At 45.5% G+C, this 25,588-nt stretch overlaps 1 protein-coding gene across 4 annotated transcripts in view; it reads right to left on the bottom strand.

The window, feature by feature from the left end:
* smyd3 (SET and MYND domain containing 3) overlaps positions 1-25,588 on the bottom strand; it is a 732,860-nt gene that overhangs the window by 564,199 nt on the left and 143,073 nt on the right. For all 4 annotated transcript variants that reach the window (XM_078557395.1, XM_078557396.1, XM_078557397.1 and 1 more), the window contains exon 2: positions 7,673-7,736. In XM_078557395.1, the coding sequence (XP_078413521.1) occupies positions 7,673-7,736 (64 nt within the window). The remainder of the gene's footprint in view (positions 1-7,672; positions 7,737-25,588) is intronic.

Below are 25,588 nucleotides of genomic sequence, written 5' to 3'. Positions count from 1 at the left end.
TTCTCAATGGGTCTGGTGTTCAAGGTTTATGTGGCGGTTGCAAAGGTGAAGGCCACATCTTCATAGGGTTTCTCTGACCATAAACAGCAAGTGTTAGGAAAGAGGAATAACCTCTCATCCCCTCTTAAAATACTTTTTAAACGCAAGCGCTTAGAGGATGCGTTAGTTTCTCCCTAACAGAGAAAGATGCCTATGATCCTTCGCAGATCCCAGCGCATCCTCCCCATTTCCATGTTTTTACCTATTCAGGCCACCGACAGATGGGTGCAACCTCACGCAACAGCCCCCATCGGGACTTGTTTGCATTCTGCCAGTCAACTGAGAAACATGGGAACATAGGACCTGGAAGCAGGAGTAGGCCATTCGGCCCTTCATGCCTGTTCTGCCTTCATTAAGATCATGGCTGATCTGATTGTGGTCTCAACTCCATGTTCCTGTGTGCACTCCCACAATCTGTGACTCGCTTGTCTAACAAAAATCTGTCAAACTCTGTCTAACTCCCCCTGCTTTCTGGGGAAGAGAATTCCAAGTGCTAACGACCCTCAGGAAAAAAATTCTCCTCATCTGTCTTGAAAGGGATACTTCTTACTGTAAAGTGTGTCCCCTAGTCCTAGTCTCCCCAACAAGTGGAAACATCCTCCTGGTATCTAACCTATCAAGCCCCCTCAGGATCTTATTTATTTCAATAAGATCACCTCTCATTCTTCTAAACTCCAATGTTGTAGGCCCAGCCTGTTCAACCTTTCTTTATAAGCTCCTCATCCCAGGAATGAAGCAATTTTGGGAAAAAAGCAAATAGAAGTTCAGGGGAGAGATTTTCACAAGGATCTCGTGACTGGGGAAGGAAGTAGGGGGGAGGGGGGGAAGGGGGAGGGGGTGGGGGGAAGGGAGAGGGGGTGGGCAGGCAGGGGATGCTCTGCCTGGCCCGACTAGAAGAGTTTTTTTTTTCCAAACGCACCTTTGAGAATCTCGCAGGATCCGTGACAGCTTCATCTGGTGGATTTTGTTTTTAAATTCTTTCACAGGATGAAAGAATGGGGTTAGACCAGGGGTTAGAGGTTTTTGGGGTCCAATGTGCACCACCTGGCTGGAGCCCCAGCCATAGTCAAATCCAACAACATGAAAATGGGGAAAATTGATGTGCAACAAAACCGCTCTCTTTCAACTGCCAATTGGAGACAAGCTAAATCCACCCCCCTTCTAGAGTTTTCTGTGCCATTCCTCATATTCATGATAAGCTGAATGCAAGAGGTGAAGTGAGCACAGTCACCCTCGACATCAAAGCAACATTCAAGCTAGAATCACTAAGGAACCCTAGAAAATATGGACCAAAAGGAAAATAGACAGAGACATGCCTAGTGCAAAGAATCATGGTTGTGCTTGACAGAAATCAGCCATCATAGCCTCTAGACATCACTTTCTATTTTATTCATCCTTGGGATGTGGATGGCACTGGTTAGGCCAGCAGTTGTTGTGGTGAGCTGTCTTCTTGAATCACTACAGTCCATGTGCTGTAGTTACACTCTCAGAGCTGTTAGGGAGGCATCTGAGAATTTTGACGCAGCGACAGTGAAGTAACGGTGATATATTTCCAAGTCAGGATGCTGTGTGGCTTGGAGGGGAACTTGCAGGTGGTGCTGTTCCCATGCATCTGCTGCCCTTGTCTTTCCAAGTGATAGAGTTCATGGGTTTGGAAGGTGCTGTCGAAGGAGCCTTGGTGAGTTGCTGCATTGCATCTTGCAGATGGTGCACACTGCTGCCACTGTGCGTTGGTAGTGGAGGGAATGTTTACAGTGTGGATAAGGTGCTGATCAAATGGGCTATTTTGTTGGGGTCCCTCAGCAAAGGTTCATCAGCCCAACCAGCCTCAGCTACCTCAATGACCCTCCCTTCGTAAAGAAGAAAGAAGTTCATTTATTTAGCTTCTTTCACAACCTTAGAGTGTTCCCCAAAGCACTTCACATCCAATGAAGTACTTATGAAAGTTAGGTAGGAAAATGCAGCAGCCAAACAGCACACAACAAGCTCCCACAAACAGATGTGTGATAATGACCAGATAATCGCAAGTCAAGGTACCAACCGTACCCAACCAGCTCGCACCCCCTAAACGCAAGTGTCCAACATTAGATGCGATTCTGTGATTGGGCAACACTTGCTGAACAATCCTCAGTGTGCTAAGAATTACACTGACAACTAACTTAAGAATATCAGTCAGATTCACAATGTGGTGCACTTATGCATGCTAGAAGCTATATGTATTCATACACAAGGCCCTATTCTTTGCAGACAAAAAGAACATGTACACACACTGCGCCTGTGTCAGCTGAATAAAATAGGCGACAGCCATCGTGTGGTTCATTCCCCAGGGCAATGTCTTGGCCAATTAGGATCAACCTTCCTGGTTTGAATTTAAACAAAGCTTGGCAGTTAACTGTCAATCATCAGTTAATTAGTGCATTCTCCATGGCACACGTCTATCAGAACCCATTTGCCAACCAATCAGCACTCTCTTCTCATGCAGTATAAATTGTTGCTCCCATTACAGTCGGTATTCTTGCGAATTGCGCTGAGTACAAGGCAAAACCTTCGACAAGGTGTCTTTTTTCAGCAATACTCAAGTTCTCTGCTACCAAACGACTAACCTGTTTTTATGGTGTTGACGGTAGATATGTATGATGTTGGGGTAAATATTAGTCAGGACACCATGGAGAACTCCCATGCCTTTTTCCAAATAGTGCCATGGGAGTTTTTTTTGTTCAACTGTGTTTCCAGCATTTCCCCTTTTTAATTTCTCATTTCCAACATCTGCAGTATTTTTGCTATTAATTCCAACTGAGGTGTTTGCTCTCAAGCCACTGGCAAGTTTTAATATCTCAAGGTTTTTTCTTCCTTTCTCAATTGCGGTTTTTGTCCTTGCGAATTGTGGAGCTTTACTGGGGAACAAAGCAGTTCACCTGCAGTGCCTTAAGTTCTGATTTCCCCACAGAGTACACAAACCATAGGAGCTTGGTTACACACAATGAGCAAGGAACTCAAAAGTTGCAAATATTAGTTTAACACAAAACCAACAACCGATGGGAACCCTCTACTGAAAAACTTAACCAACAAAAAAAATAGGCATATCAGAACAGGAATATGCCATTCGGCCCCTTGAGGCCTCTCCACTATTCAAGTAGATAACGCATCATGAAGTCCATCTACTCACCTTGGTTCTGTAACACTTGCCCCTGTCAGGAGACTAAGACCTCACGCTCTACATTTTTATAAATATGGATATCCTCATGGCTAATTTCTAAAATTTTAAAACTGGACAAAGACCTTTTAAAATGGCTGAAGCTATGTCTGTCTGTGATCCTCAAACAATAGGCGCTAATATGGCGGTTTGGCAGAAACTGACACCTCGTTATCTCAAAAGAGACCCTAATGACCCCCTTGTGGCTGCTGAGGCCAAATTCAAAGGTAACTATACAAAGGTCACCTACATTTCTAAGCCAGGCCTGGCCAACTGGAGGCGATTTGCATGCTAGGACAAAGGACCCGCAACCTCCAGTTCAAGTCTTAATGGTTGAAACATTAACAACTCTGAGGGACACATACAAAGGGATACACACCCTTTGTCAAAGCCAGAGTGGCAGGGTGAAAGTCGTATGACATGAACCCTTAGCTGGGGGAACCTGTACTATTGCCTTGTGGAGCTGTAAAGCTCTGTCTGCCATCTTTCCATCTACCTGCAGTAGCTACGTCCAGGCTGAATACCTGGTATCACCTACACCGTTTCCATTGGAACTTCTGTGCCATTGCCTACAAGGCTGATTTCATGTCTGCGTGCCTATCTCATTGTGAAGTCAACCCTATTGGAAAAGTGAATTATCTAGCATCAGTTCAGCCTGCCGACCTCTGTGAAGGAATATAACACTGGAATTCGATTCTGGACGTGTGAAACAATAATTCTTTTCAACTGTCGCCTTTGCCCTTTAATCTTTCTATCTTTCTCTACACCTCTTTTACTGTGTGAGTGCAAAGGGTACTATGTAGCGAACCCCCTCCAGCACTTTGAGTGCGTGCAAATAAACTAGCCCTCTGAGTTCATCCTACCTCGGGTTTGCTGTGGGGTAATAGAAAATTGGATCACGCCAAAACTGAGGGGCTGGGAAACACACCACCGCTTATAAAGGAGGAAGCAAATCAAAACACCTTTTTTTGTGGCAAGAGGAGAAATCAGGACTGTTTAAACTAATCCCCCTCCTGTCCGTAACACCTCGAAAAAGAGCCAGTTTTCAAAAATCTATCAAACATGACTCTCCTTCACACAAATACAAAATTGCAATACTTACAGACGTTGGAAATCTGAAATAAAAACAGAAAATGCTGGAAATGCTCAGCAGGTCGGGCAGCGTCCATGGAGGGAAATAGAGTTAGTAGGCGGAATTTTGTCGGGGCATGGGGAGTCTAGCCGAGAGATTAGCACGGCCTCTTTTCGGGAAGGCCAGCCAAGCCACAGGCCAATTAGGCAGTGGCAAGGCCAGCTACGGGGCCTTCCTCTGGAATCAAGACCCCAGGGGGCGGACGTCTCGCCGACCGAGGGCTGCCAGCCAACCAGAGGCCGGCAGCTTTCGTGCTCAGCAGCGGCACAGGGGAGGCCACGGCTGCTGCCAGGAGGACAGGTACTGGAATCCCAGGAAGGGGGAGGGGGAGGTTTGTGGGAAGAGGGGTGTAGGGGTTCGGAGCCAAGGCCAGGGGTGTGGCTCTCAGTGGGCCCTCCCCTTTCCAATGTCAAATCCCTTGATCGGGCATCTATTTTTTTTCCGGGGGGTGGGGGAGGGGGGGTGGTGAGTGGCACGACACCAAACCCCACCACAGGAGGCAATAGGCTGGCCACATGGTTTTAGCTGCCGTGCACAGCACATGGCAACGGGCCCGCCTACAGCTAATCACCATCAGCGGCAGCGGCGAGATGAGGCCCTTAAGTGGTCATTGATTGGCTACTTAAGGGCCTCGGGAGGGCAGTGGGGCGGGAAAGTCGACCATGGGCCTTCCTGCCCAGAGCCTAATTCGCGCAGAGGCGGGAAGGTGGTGGGTTCAGGTCCGCTACCATCCCACCTGATTAAATCCCACCCTTCCTGCCTCGAAGCTCACCGCCAGAGAAAGCAGAAGGTTCCGCCAATGCTGCTGGCAGAAGATGCTTCTTCCTCAGATCTGAAGGAGGTTAGAAATGTAATATGTGGGATTGGGGGGTGGGGGGAGGTGGTGGGGAGGGGGGGGGGTGCGGGCAGCAAGAACAAAAGGGAAGGTCTGTGATAGGGTGGAGGGCAGGAGGGATTAGGTGTCAAAAGGTTTCACGGCACAAAAGCCAAAAGCAGTGGTAATGGGTAAAGAAAAGAAACACAAGGTGTGTCTAGAAGAGATCTGAATGGCTAGATAGCAGCTGTCGTGAAGGGTTGAAGAAAGAAACGAGGAAAGACTGAACCAGCAAAAAAAAAGACAAATGAAACAAAATGGAGCAGGGGTTATGATCCAAAACTGTTGAACTTAATGTTGAGCCCAGAGGGCTGTAGAGCATTGAGTCAAAAAATGAGATGCTGTTCCTCAAGCTTGCCTCGAGCTTCATTGGAACACTGCAGCAGGCCAAGGACAGAAAGGTCAGAGTGGGAGCAAGGTAGAGAATTGGAACGACAGGCTGGATTTTACCGGGTTGGGAGGTGGGGGGTGGACTACTCAGCACCACCCCCACTGCCGGAAGACAAGTTGGTCCCGAACAAAGTGGATTTTAAAAAGCCTGTCCCTCACCGATAACACGCTGCGGACAGCATGAACAGGCTGAGGGTCGGACCTCCGCCCCTCACTGGGAGGATGTCCCGCCCTCAAGAGCTGCCAGCCAATCTGACCGGTCGACAGCTCTAGCAGTCTCAACAGCATCAGAACTCATTCGTGGGCACCACCGGGGCTGCAAGGAAGCCCACGGAGGTTGTCGATAGCACTCGGAGAGAGGTAAAGGCCCTGGGTTTTAGGGCAGGAAGAGACCGAGCACCCTAGGGAGAGGCAGCAAGGTGGGTGGGGGTCCGGGTTTCAGAGGCCAGGTGGAGCAGAACAGAAAGTGTCATTGTGTGAGGGGGTGCCCCCGATGTGCACAGGGCACCCCACCACCCGCCGATTGATGTGCCCAGTTTTAAAAACGGCCTTTGCACTCTGGCCCACCTGCCACTGCCCAGTGTTTTATGGTAGTGGGAGTGGATCGAGGCCCCTGACTGTCACTTAAATGGGCGGTTAAGGGCCTCAATAGGCCCAAGAGCAGGCAGCCTAGAGTGCACCATTACCCACTCCCCCACCCACAGTCAGGATATTGAGCTGCAGAACAGGGCAGACATGGAATCCAAGTGTTGTCCATCAACAAGTACAGAACCTCCAATAATAATAATAATATTTTGTGTAAATTGCGCCTTTCAACTGAAATGTCTCTAATCAATGATTATTTGGAATGCAGGGACCGTTAGATAAGCTGACAGAAATTCAGTCTGTTGTAGAGCCGAGACAGAACAAGGTTTATTTTTGGCTCAATTCCAGTTACAGGCAGACGTCCCCTCAAAACCAGGCATCTATTTCTGCATTCCATTTAATTTATTTGGCCGCAAACACTCAAAAGCGTCACAGGACCTGCCAAAAAAGTGCTGCTTCGTTGGTTTAAGCAGCACATTGTTTACAAAGCAGATGTGGGTCACTGATAGACTTCTGCAGCCCAAGGATTTTCAGCCAGGTAAATCGGAGCCCAGTGCTTGTTGAGTTTGGAATTGAGCAGCTATCAGTGTACCCTGCCCTCGAGCTATATATAACCAAATCTCTCTCTCTCTCTATAATGGAGTGTGATGCCAATGGGCCTTTGTGAACTCTTGCTAATTACTTACGCTCCCAGAGCACACCCAGGCCATCACAGCAACGCTGCCTCAGTTATCCAAAAGTTTTTTTTAAAATGGTGTGCAACAAAAGGAAAACAAGCTATTGATTTGTTTTTAAAGCCCTTCTCGGGGCCCCTGTGTTTTATCTTAAGGCTGCACGTAACACTGCAAGATCCAGACAGGATGGAGATCATTGGGTCATTTCCCCTGTCAACCTGGTCATTATCACGTTGCTGCTTGTGGGAGCTTACCACCCATAAATTGGGTGTTGCATTTCCCATATTACAACAACGGCTACACTTCTAAGGTTCTTAATTGGCTATAAAGTTCGTTGGGACATCCTGAGGTTGTGAAAGGCAGTATATAAATGCAATAGAAATGCCCTTCCTTGGCTGTGAAGCGCTTTCAGGTGGTCATGAAAGGCGCTATATAAATGCAAGTCCCTTTTACTGCTGTAATTGACGGAAATGGACCTTACACAGATAATGCGTGTCATTTAACTACCCCCCCATCCCCCAACTCACTGCGTTTTGCTGGAGAAATCACCCCGCTTTTATCAGATGTCGCTATAATAGTTTTGGTCACAAGTTGTTCGCTGCAGCTCGTAGAGAATCACTTTAACCGTGAGTTAGGTCGCTTGCTGCAAGTCTTGCCATAAGTTCCGCCCCGTCTCCAACTCATTGGCCGACGCAGCGGCGTCAACGCTCGTCTTGTTATCTTACGGATAAAGTGCTCACCACGCCCCACTGGGCGGATTCAAGCTTCAACCTTAAACAGCTTACCTGGCACGTAGCATTGCAGTATCTTGCCATTTTGCATTGAGAACATCGCAGCAGAGATTCCGCCCTGTGAAGAGAAAAATACATTACTGACCAAACAAAACAGGGACACAGTTTTGTGGTTGAATACAGTTTAATATCGTGCAACCCCGGTGACTTTAAAATGTCTTTGGGAGAGTGGTTTTCTTCAGATAGTTACATTTATATACACCACAAGATAAAATTCCAAAGTGACCTAGATTTGACCAGTGATAGTTGACCACCCACAAATTCACTTATTTTCGCCTACACTTATTTCCTCAGTGACATGGACCAGTCAGCAGTGATGAACTAAACAGCAGCACCGAGTGCCACACGTTAATGCTTGTACGCTCCGGTAGAAACGTAGAAATAAATGCAATGGCTGCCGATTTTGAGAAACGCAGCCCTTTTCGATGTTAAATTGAATCCCCCACTAGGCGACACGGGAAAATTGTGGAAATTTCGGAAGCCCCCACCATTGCAAAACTTCACTAACCTGGCAGCATATTGACCTTACCAATCTGCCGCTCTACTAGAAGCGCCATCCCTTGGATGAAGACGTTCAACTGAGGCCTTGGCTGCTCTCTCAGGTGGATGTAAAATGTCCTTATGCACTACTTCAAAGACGAGCAGAAGAGTTCTCCCCAGTCAATATTTACTCCACAATCAACATCACAAAAGCAGGTTGTGTGATCATCACATTTCAGTCTGTGGGAGATCACGGTGTGCAAATTGGCTGCCATGTTTCCTACAGTGCAACAGTGACTACACTTCAAAAAGTACTTAATTGGCTGTAAAGCACTTTGAGACATCCTGTGGTCATGAAAAGTGCTCTCTAAACATAGGTCTTTCTTTTCTCCAAGGACAGCAACCCCAGCATCTCCAATCTATCCACAAATCTGAAGTTCCTCATCCTTGGAACCATTCTCGTAAATCTTTCCTACACCCTCCCTAAAGTTGTCACATCCTTCCTCAAGTGCACTATCCAGAACCGGACACAATACTCCAATTGAGGCTGAGCCAATGTTTTTAAGGGTTCATTGTAACTTTTTTGCTTGATGAAAGTCTACTTATTCCTAATTAATCAATGTCACTTTGAAAGTCAGGTACCCAAAGTCGAAAACAATATTTCAAATGTAGCCTCATGACAGATCTAAGTCAAATGCCCTTGAGGTTTACGACTGTTCAACACATTCATTATTTTTTTGCTCCTCAGGTATGGTGTATTTATGCAGCTCCAAAAATAGCCACCATAAAATGACCTACATTCAAATAATCGAAACTCACTTTACTGACAGACAATGTGACAGCTTCTCATTTTTGGCACAGGGCCAGTGATTGCAAAGTCATCTCCGAGTCAGAAGGCCTCAGGTTTAAGGCCCACTCCAAGGACGACAGCACATGACTGAAGCTTAAAAGGGCGAGTACTGCATTGTCAGGGGTGCCGTCTTTCAGATGGGACATTAAACCAAAACCCCACCTGCTCGGTCACATCAAGTGCAAGTTACTATAGCATGATGCAGGGAACAGCAAGGGAAATTCTCTTGATGTCCTGGCCAAGCATTTATCCCTCAGCCATTTATTTACCTCATTGCTAATTGCGGGGAGATGGTGGCATAGTGATAATGTCACTGGACTAGTAATCCAGAGACCAAGGCTAATGTTCATTGGACATGGGTTCAAACCCCACCATGGGAGCTAGTGGAATTTGAGTTCAATTAAGAAGAAAAAATTGGAATTGAAACCTAGTCTCAGTAATGGTGACCATGAAGCCATTGTTGATTGTTGTAAAAACCCATCTGGGTCACTAATGTCCTTTAGAGAAGGAAATCTGCCATCCTCATGTGACTCCATGGTTGACTCTTCACTCCCCTCTGCAATAGCCTAGCAAGCCACTCGGTTAAAGGGCAATTCGGGATGGGCAACAAATGCTGGCCTTGCCAGCGACGCCCACATCGGGGAACCTTGCTGACCACAGTACACACATCAGGAAAAGAATTGGTAGGTTGGGTCTCTTTTCTCTTGAAAAGTGGTGGCCAAGAGTGTCCTGATGGAGGTCATGAAAATTCTGAAAGGTTTTGATAGAGTGGATACCGAGACAATGTTTCCTCTTATGGGGAAGAACCTAACTAGAGGCCATCAATATAACAAACAAAAACAAAAAATGCTGCAAAGACTCAGCAGGTCTAACAGCATCTGTGGAGAGAGAAACAGAGTTAACGTTTCGAGTCCCTATGACCCTTCTTCTCCCCACTGTGAAGAAGTCATAAGGACTCGAAACGTTAACTCTGTCTTTCTCTCCACAGATGCTGTTAGACCTGCTGAGTTTTTCCAGCAGTTTTTGTTTTGGATTTCCAGCATCCGCAGTAATTTGCCTTTAACCAGCCATCAATATAAGATAGTCACCAAGAAATCCAATAGGGAATTCAGAAGAATCCTCTTTACTCAAAGAGAGGTGAGAATGCGGAACTCAACACCACAGGAAGTGATTGAAGCAAATAGTATAGGTGTATTTAAGAGGAAACTAGACAAGCATTTGCGAGAGAAGGAAACAGAGTTACACTGCTAGATTTAGACGAGGACAAATGGGAAGAGGCTCGGATGGGGCGTGGATGTCAGCATGGACTGGTGGGGCCAGATTGACTGTTTCTGTGCCGGAAATCCTATTAAAAGTAGGATGGCATGGTTTGTCTACAGAATGCAAGTGAGTGCATTTCCAATCTAACTCAATCGCAATGAAATGCCAAGGATGAAAAAGAGGCTTTATAGAAATGGCAGTTCTTATTCCTCAGTGACACCTGGGCAGCGCACAAAGGCCATTTTAGTAACTTCCTGGTTTGAAGACCAGGGGCAAGCACAAAAAATTAGTCTCGAGATTTATTTACCGACCTTGGGGCACAAAATACAGGACTCCTTGAAGATTAACAAACAGTTACCTCACATCAATCCCCGCTGCCCAATTTCCCACATTTTCAACCGTTAGGAGCTCCTTGTGGATTCCACAATGAGTTATTGAGTTGGCTTATAACATCAGTCAGGGCATCTGAAAAGTGTTTTGACAAACAGAGAGTGGGAGAAGAATTGTGACATTTGAATGGGTGGGGAAAGGATGTTTCTGCAGCAGCACATGGCTTATTCATAAATCACTGGATTAAAAATTGAAAATTGAAGAAACAGTTCGATTCCATGAAAAGGAAGGAATTGATTGAACTTGTGGTCTCAGTCCCTGTGAGAATATTCCAGCAAATTGCCTCCGAATGGTCTCCTTCTGTGCTGTTATGACTAAAACGAAAAGGGCCTCCATCGCCCCATCAACTGCTAAAGTGCAATCCACTTATTTTCTCTCTACCTTCCCACCGCCACCAACCGCACTGCTCACACAGAATAACCAGTTTAAAATTTAGGATTCATTTAGGAGGGGCCTGGGACATAGCAGCCTAATCCATAGAACCATAGAACACTACAGCACAGAAAACAGGCCATTCGGCCCTTCTAGTCTGCGCCGAAATATTATTCCGCTAGTCCCATTGACCTGCACCTAGTCCATAACCCTCCAGACCTCTCCCATCCATGTATCTATCCAATTTATTCTTAAAACTTAAGAGTGAGCCCGCATTTACCGCAGATGGTAGCTCGTTCCACACTCTCACCACTCTCTGAGTGAAGAAGTTCCCCCTAAACCTTTCCCCTTTCACCCTAAAGCCATGTCCTCTCGTGTTTATTTCTCCCAATCTAAGTGGAAAGAGCCTACTCGCATCTACTCTGTCTAAACCCCTCATTCTTCCAGCTTCCAGGAGGAAGAGCTTCAGATTTCAGGCCGATCATGTGTAATAACCCTGCTGAAGTTGTTGGATAAACACCAGGAATGGGAAGACTCAGGTCCCCGACCTCGCCAGCTCCTCAATCCGGAATGGGCCTGCAGCGTCATGGAGGTCCCAAGTGAGACCGCTCCATGTGACTAGGGTCAAACCCGGGACTCAACTGGTCTGTAGGCTCTGTCAGTTCTGCATCCGTCAGTGCATCACAGGAAACTGCTTTCAGATTTTCAATATCCGTCATTAGTTTAAACCGAGTGCACTAAGCACTGTTACTTGTAAGGAACCCTAAAGGCGATAATTAATGGAGGTGACAGGGGTCTGACAAAACTGATAGCGCAAACAGAATTAAATAAGCACCATCTGAAAGCCATTACGGAGACATGGCCGCGGGATGACATGGATTGGAACCTGAATGTTGAAGGGTATGTGACATTTTAGGAAGGCAGGGAGCTAGGAAAAGGTGGAGGGGTGGCTCTGTTCATTAATGATGGTGTTAGTACATTAGAGAGGGAGGGCCTAAGTTCAGGAAACCAGAATGTAGAAGCAGGTTGGGTTGAGATGAGAAACTATAAAAGCAAAAAGTCACTTGTGGAAGTGGTGTACAGGCCCCCTAATTGTAACTATACTGTAGGACAGAGTATAAAGGAAAATAATAATGGGAGCTTGTCAAAGGTACAGCGATAATCATGAGGGATTTTAATCTACAGATAGACTGGAAAAATTAGATGGGCAGAGGTAGTCTAGATGAGGAGTTCACAGAATGTTTTCTGGAACCAGAGAGCAGGCTATACTAGACCTGGTACTGTGCAACGAGATGGAATTAATTGATAACCTCATAGTGAAGGCACCCCTAGGTAGCAGCGATCCTAATATGCTTGAATTTTACTTTCAGTTTGAGGGAGAGAAGAATGGGTCCTAGACTAGTATTTTAAACTTAAATAAGGGCAATTATGAGGGCATGAAAGCAGAGCTAGCTAAAGTGAACTGGAAAATGAGGTTAAGGGATAGGCCCGCTGAGATGCAATGGCCGACTTTTAAAGAGATATTTCAGAATATACAGAATAGGTACATTCCAATGAGAAGGAAAGCTTCCACGAACCCAACCTCCATGGTCAACAAAAAGTTAAAGACAGTATCAAACTTAAAGAAAAAGCATATAATTGTGCAAAGATGGGTGGCAGGTCAGAAGATTGCTGTTCATTATATTCTGCCCAAAGAATTGACAAAAAGATTAATAAGGAGGGAAGAATTAGGGTACGAGAGAAAGCAAGCTGGAAATATAAAAACAGATAGTAAGAACTTCTATAGATATTTTAAAAAGAAAAAAGAGTTAACAAAGTGAGCGCTGATCCTATCGAACGTGAGTCTGGGAAATAAGGATGTGGCAGATGAATTGGATAGATATTTTGCATCGGTCTTCACTATAGTGGAAACAAGTAACATCCCAGAAATAGCTGTAAATCAGGAGATGGAAGGGAGGGAAGAACTCAGGAAAATTACAATCACCAGAGAAGTGATACTGAGCAAATTGTTGGAGCTGCAGCTGACAAATCCCCAGGTCCTAATGGATTTCATCCTATGGTCTTGAAAGAAATGGCTAGTGAGATAGTTGATGCGTTGGTTTTAATTTTCCAAAATTCCCTCAATTCGGGTAAGGTTCCATTAGATTGGAAAATAGCAAATGTAACTCCTTTATACAAAAAGGGAGACAGAAAGCAGGAAACTACAGGCCAGGTAGCTCACATCTGTCATAACCGAAAATGTTAGAAGCTATTATTAAAGATGTTATAGCAAGTACTTAGAAAAATTCAAGGCAATCAGGCAGAGTCAACATGATTCTGTGAAAGGGAAATCATGTTTAACCAATTTATTGTAGTTCTTTGAAGGAGTCACGTGTGCTGTGGATAAAGGGGAACTGGTGGATGTACTGTACTTAGATTCCCAGAAGCCTTTGACAAGGTGCCACATCAAAGGTTATTGCAGAAAATAACAGCTCATGGTGTAGGGGTAACATATTGGCATGGATAGAAGATCGGCTAGCTAACAGGAAAGAGAGGGTAGTGATAAATGGGTATTTTTCTGGTTGGCAGGATGTGACGAGTGGTGTGCCACAGGGATCAGTGCTGGGTCCTCAACTTTTTACAATTTATATAAATGACTTGGATGAAGGGACAGATGGTATGGTTGCTAAATTTGCTGATGACACAAAGATAGGGAGGAAAGTAAGTTGTGAAGACAACATAAGGAGGCTACAAAGTGACATAGATAGGTTAAGTGAGTGGGAAAAGATCTGGCAAATGGAGTATAATGTGGGAAAATGTGAAATTGTCCATTTTGGCAGGAAGAATAAAAGAAAAGCATATTATCTAAATGGTGAGAGAGATTGCAGAGCTCTGAGATTTAGAGAAGTCTGGGTGTCCTAGTGCATGAATCACAAAAGGTTAGTATGCAGGTACAGGAAGTAACTAGGAAAGCTGACAGAATATCATCGTTTATTGTGAGGGGAATTGAATACAACAGTAGGGGGATCATGCTTCAGTTGTACAGGACACTGGTGAGACTACATCTGGAGTATTGTGTACAGTACTGGTTTCCTTATTTAACGAAAAGATGTAAATGCATTAGTTCAGAGAAGGTTTGCTAGACTAATACCAGGAATGGGTGGATTGTCTTATGGGGAAAGGTTGGACAGGTTAGGCTTGTATCCGCTGGAGTTTAGAAGAGTAAGAGGTGACTTGAACCTTTAAGATCCTGAGGGGTCTTGACAAAGTGGATGTGGAAAGGATGTCTCCTCTTATGGGAGAATCTAGAACTAGGGGTCACAGTTTAAAAATAACACAGTTCATTTAAGACAGAGACGAGGAGAAATTTTTTCTCTCTGAGGGTTGAGTCTTTGAAAATCTCTTCCTCAAAAGGAGTGGAAGCAGAGTCTTTGAATATTTTTAAGGCAGAGCTAGATAGATTCTTGATGAACAAAGGGGTAAAAGGTTATCAGGGGTAGGTGGGAGGTTACAATTGGATTAGCCATGATCTTACTGAATGGCGGAGCAGGCTTGAGGCACCGAGTGGCCTACTCCTGTTCCATGTTCATATGCCTCACCTGATGGCTGGAGAGCCAGCAAGTGCCCCGCGTCACTGCTTTTAGGAAGGCCCAAAAAATTAAGTTTCACTCAGGGATCAAGGAGCCTGGAGGGGTCAGAGGTCCCAACCGCCGAGAGCTGCCGGCCAATCAGAGGCTGGCAGCTCTACTGAACTATAGCACCACTGGGGAGGCAGTGGCTGCTGTTGGTACTACACCCACCCAAGGCCTCCTGTCATGAATAGACCTCAGGCCACAGGTGAGTGATGGCAGGTGTTGTGAGATCACTTTGAGAGAGAATGTGCTAATGAGTTGTACATCCTTTGTACAGCACAAAATCTTGTCTGTGACTTCTCCTGTGATCTTCAAATCTTCATTTTATTTAAGAGGAACCACTGCTTCCATCATGTTGTATTTCTATGTTTGCTTAATGCAAACTTACCAATCTCACACAGGACCGGTAAACTAAACATACATGTAGCTTATTTGAGGATTTAGTATACGATTGCTCAGCAGACAGATCTACTGTAAAGATTCAACAGCTATTGTTACCAGAAGTGTAAAGCTGCAATTCCTTCACACCACATGCTGCTAGCTAAGCTGAAAACTCCTCTGAACAATGTTTGCTGGTCAGGTGGTTTACATCCTGGAGACTTACTCATTAGCATACTTCCTCAAAGTGACATCACAAGAGCAGGAGGGGGAATCATGAGGTGGGGGGTCACAGGTGAGAAGGGTTGGCAGCAAAGGCGGGCGGTGGGGGTGGCTGTCAGCAGGCCCCTCTGCTTCCCGATGCCGGGTCCCTCAAACAGGCACTGAGTGCCCTTGGAGGAGGGTTTCACTTAAGCGCCTCACAACTTCCCACCACAGGCTTAATCAGGGTGGAGGTGAGAAGGCAGCACCCCCACACTCCCGCCTGATTAAATGCACCCCCCACTGCCAAATTCACCACGTGGGAGGGCATTAAATTCTACCCCGTGTCTCACCTTTCTTTATTAGTTGCTTGACCCCTTCAACGCTGATTGGATATTCTCGAAGCACACAGAGAAGGGCAGAAAGCTCATGCAAGTCATGTCAGTAAAACTAACATTTCCCCCATGTTCCCCCGCCGCCCAGAACATGAAATTATTCAGCAATAATCTGCATCATTTTGGGAAGTTGTGAGCAAGGAGTACGCTCGAGGAGAAATTCAGCCTCAGTTCCTGACAAGGGTGTTAACCACTGAGCCAGGGTTGACATCTCTGTTGCACTCAAAGTGCCTTACGTGGCTGTGACTGTGAAATACTCCTGCTTGTTAAGCATTCATCATTAGTAGCTTTCCTCACTCTTCATCAGGGTGCCCACGCTGTATGATTATCTGCACCAATGATTTATGATGTCTTCAACAACCAGCAATCGGGAATTAAGCGACTAAAAGGAGAAGCGTCTGCAATTCTATCCACCAGCACATTACCAACTGAAAGCTGTTAAAATCTATTGCTATCACATTATAAACTGTTCAAATGAAGCAGCTTACAGCATTTAAATTTTAATAAATTGCTGCCTTTATCATCTGCAAGACACTTTGTGCAGGATCATAATTCATCAAGTCACCATTCCATTAATTTTTTACCGGCACCTTGTATGTATTATTCAAAAGATCACACTCTGTGAACTTGATCAGCACCACTGAACAGTGGTTTTTGTCTGCCCCAAATCCTTTAGGGCCCTCAGTAATGCGAAATGTTTAGAACAAGCAACAAGAACTTGAATTTATGTAGCACCTTCAAATGCTGTAATGCGTTTCACGGTGCTTCTCAGAAGCCAGCAAACAAAAATTGACACCGAGCCACGTAAGACAATATTAGGGAAGGTGACCAAAAGCTTGGTCATAGGGATATGTTTTAAGGAGCATCAGAGCGAGAGCAAGAGCGAGAGAGCGAGCGAGAAAGGTGAAATAATTCGAAATAGGGATGTGCATATAAAACCAATAAATGAAAAAATATTTGCAGCACAATATTTATCGAATTCACCAACACACACAGTTGATACGGAAGGTCAGGGACTAACAGTGAGTTCTCAGCGCTCTGCTCAGCACTGGATAAGAAGGGGGAAAACAGCTTCTGTTAAGCCAGATCCTGACATAGAAGGATAGAACGGTTACAGCACAGAAAGAGGCTATTCAGCCCATCATGTCTGTGCTGGCTCTTGAGAAGAGCAACTCATCTAGGCTCATTTTCCCTACCCATTCCCCATAGTCCTGCAAATTCTCTCTCTTCAAATAATGACCCAAATCCTTTTTGAAAACCATGATCGAATCTGCCTTCACCACACTCTGAGGCAGTGCATTCTCACACACTGCGTGAAAAATGGCTTTTCCTCAAGTTACCATTGCTTCTTTTCCCAATCACCTTAAATCGGTGGTCCCTGGTTCTCAACCCTTTCACCAATGATAATAGTTTATCAGCATCTATGCTGCCCAGACCCCTTATGGTTTTAAACACTTCTATCAAGTCTCTTAATATTCTCTTTGATGCGCAGAACAACCCCACTTCCTCCTAGCTATCACCCTAACTGAAGTTCCTCAGCCCTGGAATCCTTCTCATAAACCTTTTCTGCACACTCTCTAAAGCCTTCACATTTTTCCTAAGGCGCGGTGCCCAGAACTGGACACAATACACCAGTTGAGGCCAAACTGGTGTTTTACGGAGTTCACCATAACTTCCTTGTTTTTGTCCTCTATGCCTCTATAAAGCCCAGGATCTCATATGCCTTTTTTAACCACTTTCTCAACATGTCCTGCCATCTTCAACAACTTGTGCACATAAAGCCCCAGATCCCTTTAGAATTGTGCTCTTTATTTTATAATGTCTTTTCTTGTTCCTCCTGCCAAAATGTACCACTTCGCACTTCTCCGTATTAAATTGCATCGGCCCCATGTCTGCCCATTCCACCAGCCTATGTCCTCTTGAGGTCCATCACTCTCATCCTCACAGTTCCAATACTTCCAAATTTGAGTCACCTGCAAATTTTGAAATTGTGCCCTGTTCACCCTAGTTTATGTACCAAGGAGGTTGCAGAGATTGGGGGGGGGGGGTCACGGAGAGTTAGGAACAAGGATGAGAATTTTAAAATCAAGGTTTGGCGAGAGACAGAGAGCCCGAGTGAGAGTGAGAGCGAGAGCGAGCGTGAGAGAGCGCAAGAGAGACAGAGAGCGAGCGCGAGAGAGAGAGAGAGCACGAGAGAGAGCGCGAGAGAGAGAGAGCAAAAGAGTGAGAGAGAGCGCGAGCATAGGTACACCCACAGTGCTGTCAGGAAGGGAGTTCCAGGATTTTGACCCAGTGACAGTGAAGGAACGGCAACATATTTCCAAGTCAGGATGGTGAATGACTTGGAGGGGAACTTCCAGGTGGTGGTGTTCCCATCTATCTGCTGCCCTTGTCCTTCTAGATGGTAGAGGTCGTGGGTTTGGAAGGTGATGTCTAAGGAGCCTTGGTGAGTTCCTGCAGGGCATCTTGTAGATGGTGCACACTGCTGCTGTGTGTTGGTGGTGGAGGGAGTGAGTGTTTGTGGATGTGGTGCCAATCAAGCGGACTGCTGTGTCCTGGATGGTGTCAAGCTTCTTGAGTGTTGTTGGAGCTGCACTCGTTCAGGCACGTGGGGAGTATTCCATCACACTCATGACTTGAGTCTTGTAGATGGTGGACAGGCTTTGGGGAGTCAGGAGGTGAGTTACTCACTGCAGGATTCCTAGCCTCTGACCTGCTCTTGTATACACAGTATTTATATGACTAGTCCAGTTCAGTTTCTGGTCAATGGTAACCCCCAGGATGTTGATAGTGGGGGATTCAGTGATGGTAATGTCATTGAACGTCAAGGAGTGATAGTTAGATTCTCTCTTGTTGGAGATGGTCATTGCCTGGCACTTGTGTGGTATGGATGTTACTTGTGACTTGTCAGCCCAAGCCTGGATATTGCCCAGGTCTTGCTGCATTTTGACATGGACTGTTTGAATGGTGAACATTGTTCGCTGATGATTGCACATCCCCACTTCTGATCTTACGATGGAAGGAAGGTCATTGATGAGGCAGATGAAGACGGCTGGGCTGAAGACACTACCCTGAGGAACTCCTGCAGTGATGTACTGGAGCTGAGATGACTGACCTCCAACAACCACAACCATTTTCCATTGTGCTAGGTATGACTTCAACCAGTGGAGAGTTTTCCCCCGATTCTCATTGACTCCAGTTTTGCTCAGTCAAATGCGGCCTTGATGTCAAGGGCAGTCACTCTCACCTCGCCACGGGAATTCAGCTCTTTTGTCCTTGATTGAACCAAGGCTGTAATGAGGTCAGGAGCCGAGTAAATCTAGCAGAACACCAACTGCACGTCAGTGAACAGGTTATTGCTAAGCAAGTGCCGCTTGATAGCACTATTGATGCCCCCTTCCATTACTTTACTGATGGTGGAGAGTAGACTGATGGGGCGGTAATTGATCGGGTTGGATTTCTCCTGCTTTTTGTATACAGGGCCTAGCCGGGCAATTTTCCACATAGTTGGGTAGATGCCAGTGTTGTAGCTGTACTGGAACAGCTTGGCTAGGGGTGCAGCAAGATCTGGAGAACAAGTCTTCAGTACTATTGCCGGAATATTGTCAGGGCCCAAAGCCTTTGCAGTATCCAGTGCTTTCAGCTGTTTCTTGATATCACGTGGAGTCAATCGAATTGGCTGGAGACTGGCATCTGTGATGCCGGGGACCTCCAGGGGAGGTCAAGATGGAATATCCATTCGGCACTTCTGGCTGAAGATTGTAGCAAATGCTTCAACCTTATCTTTTGCACTGATGTGCTGGGCTCCCCCATCATTGAGGATGGGGATATTTGTGGAGCCTCCTCCATTGAGTTGTTTAATTGTCCCTAACTCCCTCTCTAACAGCACTGTGGGAGTACCTACACCACATGGACTGCAGTGGTTCAAGAAAATGGCTCACCACCGCCTTCTCAAAAACAATTAGGGGTGGGCAACAAATGCTGGTCCAGCCAACAACGCCCACATCCCAAGAACGAATTTTTAAAAATCGAACAGATGGGTCAAATGGTCTTTTCTGCTACCTTAGTTCTGTGCAATTCATTGATTCAGAAAGTTATCAAAAGTACAATGTGAATAGCAGCATCCAGAGATAAAATGGTACAAAACTGAATATCAGTGGGTGTCAATTCTGTTGCACCTTGGGTAGTTTTCATTGTTGCTTTTTTAAAAAAATAACTGCATCCCAAAAGCTTAAGACAAATTCCTGTGAATTGCCATCCACGAGGTGTTAACTCAAAGGGAAACATCTTCTGGAGGATCAGTTAACCAACCTGCACCATCCTCTGTCTTCTGTTCATTAATGGGACAATAATGAGCTAAATCATGCGAGATGACCCCATCCGACCATTTGCGTTAGACACTGGAGTAAAGCGACACACTTCATCACATGATGAATCATTCTCCCCAAAAAAAAGGAATCTTTGCTGAACATTTTCACGAAGGCTTTAGTCCTTTTTAATTCTTAACAGTTCCATCAATGCATCTCATTCACTTCATCGGTGCAACACAAACTCCGATGACGATCCATCGCCACAAAAACATTGTCAGTGTTAACTCAGTGGATGGGGAGGCACAATCATTTGGGAATGTTACATTAGCCTGAGATAGTGGGCGGGTTTGGAATCTTGCCCAAGGTGATTCAGTTGAGATTGGGAAACCAGAGGATGTACGGCCAAGGAGACCTCACCTCTTACCTACTAGTCCCTGGGATCAATGGGTCAGTACATTGAAACACTGCACCCTCCAAGTTATCTTCATTACACATACAACAGGAAAACCCCTCGTACAAAAAAAATTCTCGGAATGAGGAGTGGAAAAGCAGCCATAGCACCCGCTTTTGATCAATTTACTTCGACTCCCTGACGGAACGTACATGTCAGTCGGGTAAGATTAAGATCACTTGGAGGTGATGGCCAACAGAGGCTGTATAACAAAACAGTGGCTCTGTTTATATGTGAAGAGCAGCCACTTTAGCAAGCTACAGGAGGGTACCAAGGGCAATTGGAAACCCTACTTCAGAAAGAGAGTCAACACCTTCAGGAAAGGAGAGAATATCATGTGTCAGGAAGAAATATTAAATGTTTGTACGTGGCTTATTGAGCTAAAAAACATGTACAGCATCCAGACAGCAGGTAGAGCAGGTTGTTCATTGCACACTTTCATTGCCTGAAGAATGCAGACAAGGCCATTCTTTTAAAAACAAAATTAAATCTAGTTTCCTTCCCAAAGTGTCCTCGTACAGATGCCTACGTTGTAAAGGGGAAAACATATATGCCTTTGTTAATTCACCCACCTCCTGAACAGGAAGGCTACACAGTACAGCCAAATTCAAAAAGACCAAATAAAACTCCTTCACTGAAGTGCCAAACAGTTATTCGCCATCAGCAGCGTTTTCTAGCTGCACCATTTATTATTGATGAAAGGGGCAATCACGACTTTACAGAAAATATACTGCCTCCATTAGGTTCCTTATAATCTACAAGCTAACCTTTACTGAGTTCACCAGAAGGTCAGCCATCAGGAAAAACAGCTGTGCACTTTGGGTTTTCTTGCTTTATTTTCCTCTCTGCAATGGCATAGAAGCTTCAATTAACCTTCAAAAAGCCACTGATACATAGGACGACATATCATTCCGATTAGCTGCAGGCACCAACCCAATCTACAGTCATGATCCCTGCACACAACTTTGGAAGATGAAAGTCAGCCTGATCTATTCCAAATGGCGGCCTGCTGGAGGGGGTGGAGGAACGAAACAGAGAGCCGTCACCCACATCTCCAATTAGATCTCTAATCCCGGTCCACTATTCCGACAAGGAGGATCGTGGACAACAGGCGGAGAAAAGATCTCTCTGCAAAGAGCTAGGATAGGTAGGCATTTTATCTTGACCTAAAACTCAACAGCCACTTCAGAGATCTGTATACACAACTGCTGAAGTGAAGGCATTGTGTGTACATCATCCGATTTTGTATTAACATCATCAGGGAGATCTTTACGGGGCAACAAATTCAATGCGATGTTGGCGCTAAAACTAATCACGCCATTTGCAAATAGTTCACCTGCCGCAAAAGTGGAGAAATAAATAGTTGCTTGGTAGTAAAGAGCCTGAATATTGCTGAAAAGAGAGATGCTGTTGAAGCTTTTCATTCTGCACTCGTTGACAAGCACAAGAATACCAAATTTCAAAGGAAGCAACAATTTAAACTGCATGAGATGCATCATACACATGGTACTGAACCTCTGCAAGCATAAAGTATATGTCTAGCCATTGTGTCTTTTTTGAAATAAGCAAAAGCATGGGGAACAATAACTCCCTAGTGCTTTCTCTGTGGCAACACCTCAACTAATCAGAACTGACTGGCCAACCAATCAGCACCCTTTTCTCATGCAGTATAAATTGTTGTGCCCTTTGAAATTTGGCATTCTTGCATCTGTCCTGATGAGTGCAAGACAAAGAGTTTCGACAGCCTGTCTCTTTTTTGAGGAAAAATAAATGTAAACCTGCTTGTAATAGAGAGACCTGGTGTAACATATTGAGAGAATGCTGCTCTCATACTCCACTATTGCCATCAACAAGTCTACCTCAGTAGCACTAGAGCAATGGAACATCAGGTGCAATCTCTGCACTAGGCTCCAGAGATACTTGCAGGGAAATAGAGTTTGATTCAATTGGGAAGCTGGTTCTGCTCACCATTTACCAAACATTAATCAACTACGTTGAAACAATTCATGTTCAGGTAGTGCAGTGCACAACCCTACATAGCCACTGTCCCTCCAACACAGAGGGATGAATGGTCCCAGCTCTGCAACTGTACAAGGCTTTAGTAGAAGCAATGGAGAATTAATTGAACTTCCTCTTGAGTAATTAAAGGAATCAAATAAATTACACTTTGGTCTTTTTTTATTTATTCATGGGACATGGGTGTCGCTGGCTAGGCTAGCATTTATTGCCCATACCCAATTGCCCTCTTCAAGGTGATGGTGAGCTGCCTTCTTGAACCACTGTTGTCCATGTGGTGTAGGTGCACCCACAGTGCTGTTAGGGAGGGAGCTCCAGGATTTTGACCCAGCGACAGTGAAGGAACAGCGATATATTTCCAAGTGAGGATGGTGCGTGGTTTGGAGTGGAGCTTCCAGGTGGTGGTGTTCCCATGTGTCTGCTGCCCTTGTCCTTCTAGATGGCAGCATTTGTGGGTTTGGAAGGTGCTGTTTAAGGAGGCTTGGTGAGTTCCTGCAGTGCGTCTTGTAGATGGTACACACTGCTGCTACTGTGATACAGTGGTGGAGGGAGTGAATGCTTGTGGATCGGATACCAATCAAGCGGACTGCTTTGTCCTGGATGGTGTCAAACTTCTTGAGTGTTGTTGGAGCTGCACTCATCCAGGAAGTGGAGAGTATTCCATCACACTCTTGACCTGTGCCTTGTAGATGGTGGACAGGCTTTGGGGAGTCAGGGGATGGGTTATTTGCCACAGGATTCCTAGCCTCTGACCTGCTCTTGTAGCCACAGTATTTATATGGCTAGTCCAGTTCAGGTTCTGGTCAATGGTAACTCCATAACAACAGATTGTTACACAGGGCACCAAATATTGGAGGGGGAGGGCAGTGAATAAAGAGAAAAGACAGAATAAAGACCACAGAAGATGGCCATTTGGCCCATTGTCCTGATGTCGGCTCTTTGAAAGAGCAGCCCAATTTATCCCATTCCCCACTCTTTCCCATAGCCCTGCAAAATTTCCCCATTCCAGTATTTATCCAATTCCTTTTATTTTGAAACAATCACCTATTTTTTTAAACTTCAAGTGTTTTCCTTTATAAGGAGCACCTAACCACGTGAAGAGCAACCATTGATAATCGGGATGCAACAGGAATCACCACAAGTTCTTGCACTGGATGAAGCGTCAAGTCAAGGCCATCCAGAGGCATATGCACTCTGAAGAATACATGAGCATTAACACGGTCACCAACACTGGGCTCACACAAGGTGCCAGACCAGTATGTGCACAGAGGAAGATAAATGTTGCGCTGCCAAGAAGAGAGAGCAAATTCCAACTTTGTAGCAGAATCAATGCATGTGGGCCCCAAAGGTGCAGCTCTCTAATGTAAAGGTGCCTGACCTCTTCAGCCATCATTTATGGGGGGATGGTGGCGTAGTGGTAATGGTAATGGGCTAGTAATGCAAAGGCCCAGACTAATGCTCTGGGAACATGGGTTCAAATCCCACTATAGCAATGGTGGAATTTAAATTCAAGCAATAAAGTCTGGAATTAGTCATAAAAACCCATCACTAATGTCCTTTTCGCAATTTGCAGAGCTGGGACTGTTCAGCCCTCAGTGTGTTCGAGGATCAGCGGTCACCTTGGCGATTTTGGAATTCTTTCGACATAGATGACCACTGTTGGGTGAATGGTGACCACAACCAGGTTCGCAATTGAATCAACATCTGTACCTCTGTGCCTGTAACTCTGGAGCCTAGTGCAGAGATTGCGCCTGGTGTTCCATTGCTCTCCTGCTACTGGGGCTGGATATACAAAAAAGACTTGCTAAGGGCACTGGATGAGTATGAAAGCAGCATTCTCTCAATATTCTGCACTGCTTAAACACATTGGGAGACTGATAACAAAGGTAAGAGTCCATGGGATCCAAGGCAATTTGGCAAATTGGATCCAGAATTGGCTGAGTGGCAGGAAGCAGAGGGTGATGGTCGAGGGGTGTTTTTGTGACTGAATGCCTGTGTCCAGTGGGGTTCCACAGGGATCAGTGTTGGGTCCCTTGTTGTTTGTGGTATATATAAACGATTTAGACTTGAATGTAGGAGGGTTGATCAGTAAGTTCACGGATGACACGAAAATTGGTGGGGTGGTAAATAGTGAGGAGGATAGCCTTAGATTACAGGAGGATATCCATAGATTACAGGAGGATATAGACGGGCTGGTCAGATGGGCTGATCAGTGGCAAATCGAATTTAATCCGGATAAGTGTGAGGTGATGCACCTGGGCAGGACAAACAAGGCATGGGAATACATGATGAATGATAGGACCCTGGGAACTACCGAGGATCAGAGGGACCTTGGTGTACATGTCCACCAGTCCCTTCAGGTAGCGGGACAGGGAGATATGGTGGTTAAGAAGGCATATGAGATACTTGCCTTTATGAGCCGAGGCATAGAATATAAGAGCAGGGAGGTTATGCTGGAACTGTATAAAACATTGGTTAGGCTACAGCCAGAGTATTGCACTAGAGAGAATGCAGAGGAGATTTACCAGGATGTTGCCTGGGTTGGAGAGTTTTAGTTATGAGGAGAGATTGGATAGACTGGGGTTATTTCCCCTGGAGTAGAGGAGATTGAGGGGGGACATGATTGAGGTGTATAAAATTATGAGGGGCATAGATAGGTAGACAGGAAGGAACTTTTCCCCTTGGTGGAGGGATCAATAACCAGAGGGCATAGATTTAAGGTAAGGGGCAGGATGTTTAGAGGGGATGTGAGGAAGAATGTTTTCACCCAGAGGGTGGTGGGAATCTGGAACTCTGCCTGAAAGGGTGGTGGAGGCAGAAACCCTCATAACATTTAAGTAGTATTTGGATGTGCACTTACGATGCCATGGCATACAAGGCTATGGGCCTAGTGCTGGAAAATAGGATTAGAATAGTTAGGTACTTGTTTGACCAGTGCAGACTCGATGGGCCAAAGGGTCCTTTTCTGTGCTGTAGACCTCTATGTCTCTATGACATCATCTGTCCCAAGGTGCTCCACAGGAGTGTTATCCGATAGAGGCGGGCGGAGATAGGAAGCATATAATGTTTTTTCTGAAGGTTAGGTGTCCATAATCTGTTCAGCCAATTTGATCTGGTTGGTAACTGTACCTGGAGCTACACAGCTGGTTAGACAAAGCTGTGTAGCACATGAAAAGTCCATCTCTGCCCTCAGATC

This window comes from Cetorhinus maximus, chromosome 14 (assembly GCF_964194155.1).
Source record: "Cetorhinus maximus chromosome 14, sCetMax3.hap1.1, whole genome shotgun sequence".
Classification (NCBI taxonomy): Eukaryota; Metazoa; Chordata; class Chondrichthyes; order Lamniformes; family Cetorhinidae; genus Cetorhinus; species Cetorhinus maximus.
This window is presented reverse-complemented; position numbering and strand designations above follow the sequence as displayed.